Source organism: Podarcis muralis, chromosome 6 (genome assembly GCF_964188315.1).
Source record: "Podarcis muralis chromosome 6, rPodMur119.hap1.1, whole genome shotgun sequence".
Lineage (NCBI taxonomy): Eukaryota > Metazoa > Chordata > Lepidosauria > Squamata > Lacertidae > Podarcis > Podarcis muralis.
In genome coordinates this window covers 6,315,489-6,330,813 of record NC_135660.1, presented here as the reverse complement: position 1 = coordinate 6,330,813, position 15,325 = coordinate 6,315,489, and the positions used below count along the sequence as shown (strand labels likewise).

The 15,325-nt window shown below is 44.2% G+C and overlaps 1 protein-coding gene across 1 annotated transcript in view; it reads right to left on the bottom strand.

The window, feature by feature from the left end:
• Window positions 1–15,325, bottom strand: part of LOC114598083 (cytochrome P450 2C39-like) — a 28,586-nt gene that overhangs the window by 8,131 nt on the left and 5,130 nt on the right. Inside the window, exons 3-7 of the mRNA XM_077929660.1 lie at window positions 13,316–13,465; window positions 12,585–12,745; window positions 9,106–9,282; window positions 7,525–7,666; window positions 899–1,086 (exon numbers count right to left, since the gene is read on the bottom strand). Coding sequence (XP_077785786.1) covers window positions 899–1,086; window positions 7,525–7,666; window positions 9,106–9,282; window positions 12,585–12,745; window positions 13,316–13,465 — 818 coding nt within the window. The remainder of the gene's footprint in view (window positions 1–898; window positions 1,087–7,524; window positions 7,667–9,105; window positions 9,283–12,584; window positions 12,746–13,315; window positions 13,466–15,325) is intronic.

Sequence of the window (15,325 nt, the reverse complement as noted above, 5' to 3'; positions counted from 1 at the left end):
GAAATGACTGGCAGAATCCGAGACCTGGGAGAAGAGCTAGTGGAAGAGGACTGGAAGAAATTTAAAGACTACTTGCAAAAGCATTGTAAATTGTATGAATGTTAGAATGATGTGGGATATAAAGAAAATGTGGTATTAGTGATATAGTTAAAGGATGTATGCAAAAAAGGTTAACAGAACAAAGGTGAAGTTAGAACAACATTATGTTAAACTTAAACAAAATGAAAAAATGGGTAAAAATTGGAGACTAAATAGTGGAAACGTATAATATGAAATAAGATTTGAAAGAAGGTGAGGTATTGCTGAATAAGATTTTGTAAAAAGGAACGCAGAAAAGGGAGATGCGAGGGAGTCCGGAAAGAGGGTTATGAGAATAATATATAAGAAATTGGTTTTTTTCTTTTCTATGCTTGTTCATGTATTTTTTCTTCTGTTTTTTGTTGGGTTTTTTTACTGTGTTTTTCTTTTTGATTCTTGAGTGGTGTTTTTTCTTTTTTCTCATTTTGTATTGTGAAGTTTGTTTTATTGTTTGAAACTCTAATAAATATCTTTTTTAAAAAAGAAACTCAGAGTTTTGAGGGGACAGGTTGGTATTTAACAGTGGCCATATTCATCCTCAACTTCTTTCTATTAAAAAAATATTTCTATACAAGCAGAAACACAGCAGGGCGTCCCCCAACACCTGTTTCAAAAAGGCCTCGCTGAGACCTTTGGCCACTGCATGCTCCTCTGAGGTGCCACATGGCCCCAGGAATAGCACTAGTGAAACATGTCTGCAGGTGGAACTCCTGTTTTAGACTACACAGGAAGTTTCTGCATGGCTGGGGGCATCTCTGAATATGCAACCTACTCATAGACTCTTGGGATACAGGCATGCAGTTGTATCACTCTTCTTTACCTTGGGAATGAGAAAACCACGCATCTTCACATCCTTTGTACATTGCCTAGGAGCCCCCATAAATAAGGCATATTTAAAGCGCTGCATTTCATGAATCACAGCATTGGTGTAGGGCAGTTTCTTCTTATCTTGATAGCAGATTGTGTGAGAAGAACCTAAAGCATCTTCTATCTCCTTGTGGACTTTATCTGAAGAAAATTACAGAAACAAATGTTTTATTTTGAATTCATAAACTTCATTCTCCCCCCAGTACTTGGCATGGGCAGTGTTAAAGGGCTAGAGCAGTAACTAGAATATCAAATGGAAAACAGATAATCCAAAGTTTGTTTCGTTTAAAGGGAACTACATAACAAGGAAGATTAGGAGCCTCACCAATTGTTGGGGTGGATCTACACACCGGGGGGGGGGGGGGGACTGGGACCACTATAAATAAGTCAGTAATTAAATCGTTATAACAAAAGAAAAGAAAAAGCTATGTAAAAATTGCATAGAAATTTCTTTTAGTCTCTGGTGCCATCTGGTGTTGCATATTTATAACACATTGAAAACTTTTCTGTCTAATGTAGCTGAGTTCTTGGCAGTGGCATAGGAAGGGAGAGGGGGCGCACCGCTCCGGGTACCATCCTGAAGGGGGCGATATTTGGCACATGTTGGACTAACCAGAGCTCTGAAGATCTTTGCCACGTATTGTCAACTCAACCAATTAACCATCAACCATGTTAAATCCAAGATTCTGATTTTCTCCAGAAGCCGGAGATTATACGAATGGAAGCTTGGTGGAGCAAAAATAGAGCAAGTCCTAAAATTTCAATACCTTGGAGTTATTTTTCAATACAATTTGGGGTGGAAAGCTCAAATTCAACACCTACTTAACAAGGCCAAAACTCTGTCATATGCGCTCCTCCGATTTTTCTTTTCGGATGGAGCTTTGCATGTTCCCTCGGCCCTAAAGGTGTTCAAGGCAAAAGTGGTTGCCGTGCTTGCTTATGCTGCCCTGCTCTGGGCCGTGATGACAGATCTTGCTCCCCTTGAGACTCTGCAAAACCAATTCCTACGTCGGCTCCTAATGCTCCCCCTGTGTGTAAGCAACGCAGCCATGCGACTAGAATTGAAGATCGCATCCTTAGAAACTTGCCTGTGGAAGCAAGTCTTCAACTATTGGTTATCATTGTGGCATAGATTACCAAACCATTACCTTGTCCAATGCTTATGGCGAGATGAATTCTCTAGCCTTTGGACTAGTAGAATTCATGCCAAACTCCTGAGTTATGGAATCTCTCCCTCAGATTCCCTAAAACTAGACCAAATCACTGCTCAAAGACTGATCCGCCAAAGACTGGATGACATCGACTTACAGCGAAATTATACGCTGGGGGGAGGTGTTTGTTCGCCCCAGAACATTGGTATCACTTTAACTTACTGCGTTCCATCATACCTCTCCTCCCTTTCGACTGTTGCCCATAGACTGGCCTTCACCAAAGCAAGGTTTAACGTTTTTCCCTCCAATGTCCTGAGACATAGATTCTCAAAGGGCCAAGCCTCCGCCATGTGCGAATGTGATAAGGAGACGCCGGAGTCGCTCCAGCACATTATGTTCACTTGCCCCTTGTTCAATGTGCCACGGGCAAATTTTTTGGGATCAATCATACAGAAACTAGAGGGTACCCCACCAAAATTCCACCTTGCCCAAATCTTGCAGGATAAGGATACCCACACGACCCTGAAAGTGGCTAGGTTCCTGGTTGCTGTCCTTACCCAAAAGCGACGCCAAGGAGCACTTCAAGCTAATTAATGGCGTAGTATGCCATTCCATCTTATAGCACTTTATTGTTATAGTGATGTTTTAGCGGCTGTTTTTTCCCACGTGCACAAGCTGTTATTTATGTGTTGTTTTTACTTGTATGGGCCTATGGCCGTAATAAATAAATGTATGTATGCACGGGGCCCCTCACCCCGCACCTCCCAAGCCAACGCTGGCACAAGTGGCAAAGCATCGGCAACCACCGCCCCCCTGCCTGCCTCCCCAGCTCACTGCAAGGTGGGCCAGGTCCTGCTCTCCCTGCCCGTCTATGTCCCATCCTTAAAGGCTCCTGCAGAGGTGTAGCAGTGGCTCCCCCCCCCGCGCGCCATCATGTCCAGAGCATCTTTGCAGAGCTTGCCTGAGCATGTTGCTTTTGGTTTCCCCGCAGCCCTCATTTAAAAGCCTGCCGCGCGCAGTCCAAGGTCTTTGCTGCTTTTGTTGGGGGATTCAGTGAGCTGTAAATCATCCAGTGAGTTTTGCTTGGCAAACTGGGGGGGAAACCCTGGGAGTTTTCTTCTTCTTTTGTCTTTACGCTCCAGTACTCAAGGGGTGGTGGTGGAAATGAATTGCTGAGAGGAGAATCACACTATTCTGTTCACTGGGGTTTTTTAACTCTGAGAGGAGTGCAGTTTGCCACCCAATTTTGTTTTGCTTTTTTCCCTCTGGAAGGGTGTCCAAGGATTTCCTGTGTTTACTCCCGAGTAAGCAACTTTGGATACAACCCAGTAAGTTTTGCTAATAGGAGAGGAAAATACATATTCCCCAACAATGCAGTTTTAGCAGCTTCTGTTGTGTCTCTAGTCTCATCCTCTCCTGTTGTCTTCTTCTGCTTATTTTTTTAACCACCAACCACTTGTCTTCTGAAACACGCTGCACTCCCTTCATCACTGAATTGCCCTTTTGAGTTAATTCTCTAGTCCTGTTTTGGCATGTGTGTATGTGACAAGAAGAGCATTGTACATGTTTCCATGCTACATTCACACATTATGCTTTCTGCTGTTTAATTCATGCATGACTTTCAAACTAAGATTGAACTCTAGTTCTGTGATTGCATATGTGCATGTGACAAGAAGAGCATTGCACATGTTTCCATGCTACATTCACACATTACGCTTCCTGCTGTTTCATTCATGCATGTCTTTCAAACTAAGATTGAATGGCGCTTTTTTCCATTGCCAGATGAGAACGACACTTTTCAGAAAGCTTTTCACTGTGACTCCCGAAACCCTTTATGGACAGTGGATTTGGCCCCTATTGGATCTGATGTGATATTATAGATTGCTGAGAGAGAGAGAAGACGGTGGTCCAGGGCTCCTGTCCATCGCTCTGAGCATGGGCATTGCCGGGGGAGCAGTGCCCCCCCCCCCAGATACACAAAAATCATTTTAAAGCCAGTAGCACATGTGAAAAGGTTCTAGGCGTCTTGGTGGGCCACAAGTTCAACATGAGTCGTGAAGCTCCAAAGTCCGGCAACTGTTAGCGACCAGTTTCTCCGACCAAATATAGAAGATTGGCTAATCGTGAGTAAAAAAGGATTTTAATTTGGACTATTAATTGATTTGAAACGGATTCAAATTACGGAGGTTGATCGCTTTCTGCTGAAGTAAAAGTGAAAGCAGTTAACGCTGACCGAAGCTGCAACTTTGAAAGACTTGTTAAAACTTTCAAGGAATCATTTTAAGCCCCTCTTTCTGCAGGGGGAAGGGGGAAGAATTTGATTGAATTGAGACCCTGCATGAGATACATTTGACAGTGGAATAGACTCTTGCTTTTTGGAAGCGGACCACCCAGCGGGGGAGGGCTAGACTTCATTATTACGTCACAAAGGGAGTGGATACATTCAGCTTTCATTTTCCTCTTAGGGGATTACAAGGTAACTGCTGCTGTCTGAGCTTGCTGTAATAGTACACAGTGTTTCTCTTACCCTCCTTGAATTGAATATAAGTGCCCAATTTAATTTTGGATGCTTTCTAAAAGAATAAGACGAGTAAAAACAATAAGACTTTGAAAGGTGGAGCTGCTGAGTTGTCTGCTTCTGCCTGTGTACTAAAAATCTTGTTGACTGACTGTGACTGTGACCTTGATACTTTGGAATAGTTATGGCTTGTGGTGCGGATAATCCTGGGGAAAGTAAGATTGAAGATAGAAGAGGCTCCAAAGCACCAACTTTTGAAGAGGCGGTGATGCAAATGCTAACAGAAATAAGAACAGATGTCAGAGGAACCCAGCAGAATGTACAGGAGCTTAAACAAGAATTTGTAGATTTGAAAAAAAGGCATTCAAGAGGTCAAGGAAGAGGTTGCCGGTCACGAAACAAGACTGATGGAATTGGAAACAGTGAGAGTGCCTGGTGTGGAGAGGACCCAACAGGATGTGCTTAATGTAATTGCTTTCTTACAGATGGAGGAATGGGAAAATCAACTGAGAGTGAGAGGCGCCCCCCAATTGGAACAAGATAATCTTAAGGATTGGCTAATTGAGGAGTTTGCAGCGTGCTGGGATTTGGAAAAAGACGAGCTAAATTCTTGAATTGAGAGGGCCTATAGGTTTGGGCCTAAGAAAGACTCAAAAATTGCACATGACTGTATAGTGGTTTTCAAGACAAAGGAACAGAGGGACAATATTTTGGGTCTACACAATAAAAAAAGCCTGAAGATTAAAGACAAGTCAATTGTTTTGTTCAAGGAGATTCCAAAACATTTTCTGAACTTAAGGAATAATTACACAGATTTGGCTGGAACTCTGAGAAGGAAGAACATCTTCTTCAGGTGGGAGTTTCCAGAGGGCCTCTCCTTCAAATTTCAAAGGAGGAAACAAAGAATTAGGACCGTTGAAGAATAAACGAGGTTTTTTGGGGGAAAACATTAAGGAACTCAGATTGGAAAGCTCACAGACATCAGGGTTTTTTAAGAACCTGGAAACAAGACTTCTGGACTATCTGGATTACCAATTGGTTCTGTTGGGGGACCTGAATGGCATCAACACTTATGGATAGAACACAGAGACAGAACGAAATGAATGCTGGCAGATTACCAAAGGCTTTTTTTTAAAAATAGTGGATAAATTTGATCTGTCAAATATATGAGAATGAGAAATCTAACATAAAAAGACTTCACATTCTAGTCAGATGGAAATCAATCATTTTCACGAAGGGATTATTTATGGATATCTGTCATGGATGCTTTAGTTGAGATGCATTGCAGGGGTTGGACTGTTAAGGGTTTCAGAACGTACAGGGTTAACAGTTCTGAGTGACGTTCTGAATGACGTCTCACATCATGAGGCGTGGTTGAGTAACACATACGGGAGTGGTTTCTCTGTGTGTGTTCTTCTCTTCCGCTCTGTCGGAGAGGCGAGATGTGCGAGTCGTCACCGGGTGCTTAAGACTGAAGTTACGATGTTATGCTACACGAATAAAGGCTGTTAGAGATAAGAGAGAAGCCTGTGTGCAAGCCTGATTTATTACCCACACACTGCAGCAGTTTTTCACCGTTGCGTATCGCTCTGCTAAACCGACCAAAGAGGCAGGAGGACGTTTCTGTGATCGGCAGGGAGCTGCATGCGCAGAGGAAGTCTGCTGGGCTCCATTTTGGCCCTCTTGGTCGCCACATGGACTAGATGACCCTACGGTCTAGTCTGTGGCTGAGGCATTGCTTTTGGTAACATAGGGAGCTGCCTCATGCCTAGGGGTGTCCGGCTTTCTTGGGGGGCGGGTGGCTCTCATTGACAGATTTCAATTTCAATGTTGGCAAAAAAAAATCTGCACCGGGTACCTCCTGACCTTCTACGCCTCTGGTTCTTGGTATGGAATGAGAATGTTCTCTCAACGTCCAAAACATTCAGAGAGAAAGGAAGAAGTAACCCTGAATTTCATGTTGTTGATACATTATAAAAACTGAATGTGCTTTGTAAAGAAGAATGAATCTGGTAACGTGAAGGGCAGAAGGGAATATGTATGGTCCTCGCTGAATATTGGGAGGGGATATATTAAGGATAACATTTTAACGTTTCACAGGCATAAGGTTCACTCTTCCTCCAGTACTTAGTAGGGATAATGTTAAGGGGGGTAGAGCAGTCTGGGAAAATGGATATTGTCAAGCCTTTCTTTTCTTTCTTCTTTCTTTCTTTTGTGAAGTTTGAAGAGAATGCTAGGGTTAAAGAAGATTATATAATTACCATTATTATTCAGAGTGTTGAGAACGCATAAAGGAAGACAAATAAGTTGTATTGGAGGAAATATGATTTGAAACTATGATTGATGATTATATGTTTAGATAAAGGAAGAATAACTCAACTTAAATGTCAGGGGGCAGCCACTGGAACAAGGGAGGGAGGCAGGGGCACCGCTGGGATACAGAGAGCCACCAAACTTCAGAGGAGCAGTTCCACATCCAGTAGTGGGGAAAGCCACACCTTCCATGGAGAAGAGAGGGAAGGGGCCAGCCAAGAGAGGAAAGGGCTCGAGGATGCTGCTGAGAGCCCAAGCACCTCACTTAGCCCGGCTGGCCAGGAGGCACACACGCTACTTCCGTCGCCCAGCTTGCGCAGAGGGGTGAAACGCAAGGAGGGGAGGAGGAGGCTTGGGATGCCAAAGTTCTTATGTTGGGGGAGAAGCTGAAAGGGGCCACTCCTGGATTCTGCAAGTGACTAAGATGGACATGAACTTTTTAGATCTGCACTGTAAATAGTTTGCACAATAAAACCTGTAAAAGACAGGTTGGAGTCCTGCCTGGTTACTCACGAATAACCACCAGCAGCACCTGACATTAAATAACTGAAGAAATGTTATAGTTACGGTAAATGAAAATCTAAGCACCTCTCTCACCTTGGATATCTGGATGACTTGCCAGGAGGAGAAGTGCCCATTTCAGAGAACTGCTGGTTGTGGATGTCCCTGCTACAAAGAGCCCGGAAATATTAAAAGCCATGTTTTCTTCATCATAGGTGGACTCTGGGTCGTTTTTGCTCTGATTTCGAAAATGGGGAAAGTGACATGTCATTTACATGCATTACAATCTGTTCTTCAGCACTTATTTTATCTTACTCCCTCTGCTCCTATTAGCATACCACCAACACATGCTTCATGAGGGGTGAGGTGTCTTCTTACACTGCCTGAGGTGACATAGGAAGGTGCCACCTCCACTGCCCTGCTGTCACTGCCACCTCCCTTATTTTGGTTACACAGCAGTGCCACAATGTGGTAACAACAACAGTGAGGACAGTGGGATCTTGCAAGCGTTTGGTGAAATCTTGCAGGAAGCTGCCACCACTCCACTTCTCCACTAGTGGCTGACTAGGATGCCTCCTGTTGACATTCCACTGCCCAAGGCAGCTGCCTCAGCCTACCTCATGGGTGGGCCGGCCCTGTGCTTCGTAGCTGGTTGTGACAAAAGATCCATGAACACATTCCTGTGTACACAGCGGTAGCTGCTGGTGCTACATTTGAGTATCTGTGGGTCGGGGTAATAATCCAACACTGGCAGGTGAAGAGGGATACAAAAGAATCTCTCTGGCAGCAGATATTCAACATGTGCATTACTTAGCACTAAACATATTTAATCATTCTTTAGTCACCATAGAGTATTCAAAGATTGTTCCAAGGAGGCAAGATGAAAAAATATTTTGACCTTTCTAGTCTAGGAATAAATGAGGTAGGAGTTTGAAGTCATATTTAGTTTCGGAACATTTTCTTTAGAATTTGTTTGGTCCCCTGCTGATGAAAGTGAAAGTGCATCCTCTTGCTATGCATTGTAATGTGTAATGAAACAGCTGCCACAATCCACTTGGTGAGTTGGCCATTCATACTATTTGGGCATTCTTTGAGAGCCAGTGTGGAGTAGTGGTTAAGAGCGATAGACTCGCAATCTGGGGAACCGGGTTCGCGTCTCCGCTCCTCCACATGCAGCTGCTGGGTGACCTTGGTCTAGTCACACTTCTTTGAAGTCTCTCAGCCTCACTCACCTCACAGAGTGCTTTTTGTGGGGGAGGAAGGGAAAGGAGATTGTTAGCCACTTTGAGACTCCTTAAGGGAGTGATAAAGCGGGATATCAAATCCAACATTCTCACTGTTTGGGCACCACAGGCAACATTTCAGTGGTGAGTATGTTCCCATGAGGTATAACAGGGGTTTTCAAACGTATTTGCCCACTGCCCTGTTGGATCCATCAACTGATCTCCAGTGCCCACGACCCTAATAATAAAAAAATTATTCAGAATAGTGGTTTGCACAACTCACTAAGAAAAATAATAATCCAATAAATCTGGGGAAAAGTAACTCAATGTCATTTTCAACTGAGATTCAGAAAAAAAAATATTGGTGTCCTTGGAAGAGATTAATATTCACTTATAACAGGAAATATAATGATTCCTTGGATGAGCAGCATTCAGTTTCAAAGCAGATACTTACTTTCTCCATCTGAAGCAGATAGAAATCAATGAGATCCTGTGGATCATGCAGAGACTGATTCTCCTTATGCTTCTCTATCTCCTCCTTTGCAAATGAAAGCACCATCTCCATGCAGGACAAGGCCTTCTTGTGGGGCCCTGGGAGATGTTTCATGAGCCATGGGAGCATTTCATAAAGCTAAAGGAAAGATAGCAGACATGCCGTCATTACCATGAGGAAGCTTGGTCATGTAGTTCATGAGTCAATTCATTTGAATTAGTACTTAAAACATGACCCCAGTTATTCTTCAGAGCTAGCACATTAGTTTGAGTCTCCCTGAGAAGAAGGTAGGAGTCTGCAGCTTCTCTTGAATCTCAGAATGACTGGTTCTGGGTAATATCTCTAGCCGAATATGTGAAAGAAAACTAGGGGTCAAAGTATTTTTCTAGCTCCCAGGCTTCATTCAAAACTGGGCACAATCCCAGGCCATTTGTTGGGAGGTGGGGGGTGGCTGGAGAATACAGATGGGGAGACATTCAAGTCAGTTCACATTTAAGAGTGAATTTGCCAAATATGCAAATTGAAACACAGCCATCCTTTGAAATGTGCAGTTCTACAAATCTTGCAATGCGGTTTTAAAATTTATCTTTCTTTATTTTATTTTATTTTATTTTGTTTTGTTTTGTTTTGTTTTGTTTTGTTTTGTTTTGTTTTGTTTATTTTATTTTATTTTATTTTATTTTATTTTATTTTATTTTATTTTATTTAAGTTCCCCAGTCAAGAAATGCCCATCTCTTCCTTCAAAAATTCAAACAAAGGTGAGAACTGTTTCATAGTTCTGCTGGATCTCTCAGCAGCCTTGGACACCATTGACCGTAACATCCTTCTGGACCGTCTAGAGGGGCTGGGAGTTGGAGGCACGGTTATACAGTGGTTCCGCTCCCTTCTCGTGGGCTGTGTCAAGAAAGTAGGGGGGGTGAGTGTTCAGACCCCTGGGCTCTCACTTGTGGGGTGCTTCAGGGTTCCGTCCTCTCCCCCATGCTTTTTAATATCTATATGAAGCAGCTGGGAGAGATCATCAGGGGGTTTGGGCAGTATGCCGATCACACCCAGCTCTAACTCTCTTTTAAACCAAAACCAGTGAAGGTGGTGAAGGTCCTGTGTGAGTGCCTGGAGGAGGTTGGAGAATGGATGGCGGCTAACAGATTGAGGTTGAATCATGACAAGACAGAAGTACTGTTTTTGGGGGACAGGGGGCGGGCGGGTGTGTGGGACTCCCTGGGCCTTAATGGGGCAAATGCGCCCCTGAAGGACCAGGTGCGCAGCCTGGGAGTCATTTTGAACTCACAGCTGTCCGTGGAGGCACAGGTTAATTCTGTGTCCAGGGCAGTGGTCTACCAGCTCCACCTGGTACGCAGGCTGAGACCCTCCCTGCCCATGGACTGTCTCGCCAGAGTACTCTAGTTATCTCCTGCTTGGTCTACTGCAATGCGCTCTACATGGGGCTACCTTTGAAGGTGACCCGGAAACTGCAATTAATCCAGAATGTGGCAGCTAGACTGGTGACTAGGAGTAGCCACCGGGACCACATAACACCGGTCCTGAGAGATCTGCATTGGCTCCCAGTACGTTTCCAAGCACAATTCAAAGTGTTGGTAAAGGTAAAGGGACCCCTGACCATTAGGTCCAGTCGTGGCCGTCTCTGGGGTTGCGGCGCTCATCTCGCTTTATTGGCCGAGGGAGCCGGCGTTTGTCTGCAGACAGCTTCCGGGTCATGTGGCCAGCATGACTAAGCCGCTTCTGGCGAACCAGAGCAGCACACGGAAACGCCGTTTACCTTCCCGCTGGAGCGGTACCTATTTATCTACTTGCACTTTGTGCTTTTGAACTGCTAGGTTGGCAGGAGCTGGGACCGAACAATGGGAGCTCACCCCGTCGCAGGGTTTCGAACTGCCGACCTTCTGATCAGCAAGTCCTAGGCTCTGTGGTTTAACCCACAGCGCCACCTGCGTCCCTCAAAGTGTTGGTGCTGACCTTTAAAACCCTATACTGCCTTGGTCCAGTATACCTGAAGGAGCGTCTCCACCTCCATCATTCGGCTCGGACACTGAGGTCCAGTGCCAAGGGCCTTCTGTCGGTTCCCTTGCTGGGAGAAGTGAGGTTACACGGAACCAGACAGGGGGCCTTCTCAGTAGTGGCACCTGCCCTGTGGAATGCCCTCCCTTCAGATGTGAAGGAAATAAGCAGCTATCTTATCTTTAAAAGACATCTGAAGGCAGCCCTGTTTAGGGAAATTTTTAATGTGTGACATCTTAGTGTATTTTTTGTCTTTGTGGAAGCCGCCCAGAGTGGCTGGGGAAACTGAGCCAGATGGGCGGGGTATAAATAATAAATTATTATTATTATTATTAAACATTTAAGAAGGGAGCTTTTCCTCTTTCCTAGTTTTCTCATGAAAGATAAATTACTTACATTTTCTGAATAAGCCTCTCTAGCAAACACTTTGGAGGTTGGGTCTCTTCCATAGCCTTTCCTTGCAATAACTTTGTTCCCAATAACAAATAATATTAAATAAGACAAATACATATCCTGGGTTTGCATCATGGCAATCTGAGGTGAGAGGGCGGAGAAAAGAGCCGATCCCCATATAAATAAATGCTAGCCAAGAGGTCTTGGAGTAATGAGAAGGAGGAGGCAAGGAAGAGGCAGGAGAGAGAGAAGGGGGAGGCAAGGGCTAATTCATTTCCACATACCAAGGTTTGAACGGGACATTTGAAGAAGAATGTGGTGAATTTGACAAGGCTCTGGGTGAAATTGATCAGGAGGAGGGAGGCAAAGCATGCCTCTCAACACAGTTCCGCTTGAGATTTTCTTTGGCAGGTAAAAACATATATTATTTTAACAGAAGCCAGTGAGGGAGGGATGTGGAGCACAGCAGGATGGGAAGGAGAAGTGTTAAAGTTTGCCTTTTGGTGGCTCGTTGCAGCCAGCAGAAAAAAAGGGGACAGAGAAACACATTACAGTTAAGAAAGAGAAAGGAAAGAGGGGAAATCATCTGATGTCTTGCCTCCCCACGGCTCCAACATCATGAGAGAGCCTGTCATAGTAGCATCTGGTCACATCCAGGGCCACAGGCTGCCTGGCTCCACCCATGCTATGCCATAGTGGAATTCCCTTCCTGAGAATATTATTTTGCTCACTTCTGCTCATTTATGTGGGCTATAGATGACTTGTTCTGAAGGCCATTGTTCCATTTCTAGCCTGTCTTTCCTCCAAAAAGTCCCAACTTGTGGACCTAGTTTCATTACTCTCTCTTTTATATTCATGGTAAGAAATTGATTAGGCTGTAAAATAGCCCTTATCTCAGATTAGATTTAAACCTCATCTCACTTCTCCAACAGTCTATCCTCTATCATAATGGAATCCAGAATGCTGAGTGGGAAATATAAGGCCCCTGGGTGACTTCTCTGAATCAGCAGGAATGAAAATGACTACTCACAGCATGAACGAAGCTTCCTATAAATTTTAGGGAGAAATTCATGGCTTCTATCAGCTTCTGGAACCTTTCATCTTCAAGGCCAAACCGGTGCCCAAAAGCCATAGCACATATCACGTTGGAGACTGAATTAGTGATGGGCATGGAGGGGTCAAGTGGTTGCCCTGCAAAATAAAGTTCTACTAATGTGAGTTCAGCTGCTCCTGTTCATACTGAGAGTGGGATTTCATGGTGGCCAAGAGAAACTGCTGGGATCTCCATTAAAGGTAAAGGTAAAGGTAAAGGGACCCCTGACCATTAGGTCCAGTCGTGGCTGACTCTGGGGTAGCGGCGCTCATCTCGCTTTATTGGCCGAGGGAGCCGGCGTACAGCTTCCGGGTCATGGGGCCAGCATGACTAAGCCATTTCTGGCGAACCAGAGCAGCGCACGGAAATGCCGTTTACCTTCCCCCCGGAGCGGTACCTATTTATCTATTTGCACTTTGACGTGCTTTTGAACTGCTAGGTTGACAGGAGCTGGGACTGAGCAACAGGAGCTCACCCTGCTGTGGTGATTCGAACCGCCGACCTTCTGATCAGCAAGTCCTAGGCTCTGTGGTTTAACCCACAGCACCACCCGTGATCTCCATTAGGAACCAAGAAAAACATATCACATTCCTTTCTAAAATGGACAGAGGTAGTACACAAATATATCTTCATATGCCAGCTCAGCACCATCACCTAGCATCACATACCCTTTGAACGTGCAAAAACCTCCACGAGCTGATGCGCCTCCTCTGCTACTTGCTGCTCCATGCCTTTCTTCCCCAGTCCCAGCTTCCGCAGAGTGACTACACCAAAGCGTCTCTGTTGCCTCCAGGTGTGCCCATTGGAAAATGGAATACCTATGGAAAATCAGTGAGAAATTCTTCTTTACAGAAATTAATGATACAATTAAGTTACCATTCAAGAAGAAATGGAAGTTCATGCCCTTGAATGTGCAAGCTATTCAGTATCTCAAGATTACAATTACAAGACGATGTGGAGTCTGTCTCTATGTATTTAGCGGGTATCTCTGCAATATAGGCCAGCACTATTTGCTTCACACAATGCCTAACAGAATCTCACTTTCTATTTCCTGTCGTCATTCAGAAAATTATTAGTGATTCACCCAAATGTTTTGGTTATTTGTTGGATAATAGAACAGAAATCAGGTGGTCCCAGAAGGTCCCTGCATAAAATGAGAGATCTCTGGACAGCTCTGCCAATTTCTGCCATAAAGACTGAACCTGCAGATATCACATGAGTTTTCTCATAGCGGTAAACACCTGCTGTTATTTTCAGTCACAACCCCAATTCAGCTAAGTTTTCCACACTATTTTTAAAGATATAATTTGGCTGATGTGTGATGTCAACAAGTTATTTTTCTACTGGCCAAGCCAGACTGGGATTTTATTGAGGATGTATTCTGCAGCATATTCTTGACATGACAGTAGTGCATTGATGGTCAATTTATTCTGCTTTGTTAGTTCTGTGACGCTTCCTGAATGCTACCACATTATTACTGTGTGGGGAAGCTATATAACAGGGAAAGCAGGACAATACTGTAACAAGTTTGTGCATTTGTGGTTTTCAGCAGGAAGTTAAGCGATATGACTGAATGAAAATTAACCAGTATGACAACCTCAAATTCTTTGCAGGCACAATTGAAAATGGAGTTGGATATAACACCCTTGAAAGAATTGAGCACAAATCATTATGAATGATCAATACAAAGTTTACTGGAGGATGCCTAAGCTAGGCTTTCCATATGTTGGGTTAAAAGTCTGATCCATAGTTAAAAGTAGAAGTTGGCAAATGTGTCCTCTTTTTTGTCTTCCAAATATGGCAACCCTAGACTCTTAATAAGACGGTATCTTCAGAAGACCGTCACCTGCGGAGTATGGTGATTGACGATGTATAAAGGGAATGAGATGATCTTGCAGGTATCTTGAACCCAAGTTATATAGACCTTTCTACACCCAAACCACCTCCTTGAACTTATCCCAGTAGCTAATTGGCAGCCAGTGGAATTCTTTCAACAGTGGCTAAAATGTTGGCTATATCCTGCCCACATGAACAGTTGATCCACTTCATTTTTCACGCTGATTAACCTCAAGGGCAGCCCCAAATACAGCACATTGCAGTAATCTAGCCTGGAGGTTGCCAAACCTGGTCCAGAAACCACCTTAGCTATCTTACTAGTCAAAGCTGCCTTGCCTGATGAAGGTGGTAGAAGGCCGTGAGGTCACCTGGGCCTCAGGCAACAAAGATGGATCCAGATGCACTTCTAGACTATGAGCTGGTTCTCTCAGGTGAAGTACAGCTCTATCCATAGCAGGCAACTGACCAATTATCTAGACTCAAGAACCACCCACCTAACATGCCTCCATCTTACCAGGATTCAGACTCACTTTATTGGTCCTCATTTAACCCACCACCTCATCCAGCACATCCAGAGCTTGCATGGGTTCTCCTGATTCAGATGTTACAGAGCAATAGAGTTGAGCATCATCAGGGTGTTGACAACATCTTGCCCCAAATCTGCTAATCACTGTTGCTAAAGGCTTCATGCAGAAGTTAAAACGAATTGGGGACCAAATGGTAAACTGTGACAAACCAGAGCATAACTGCCAAGGGATTGAAATACAAGCACCCAGTTCTATTCTATGAAACTGACCTGGAGAGACGATCAGAACCACTGTGCAAAACAGAATTGCCAGTGA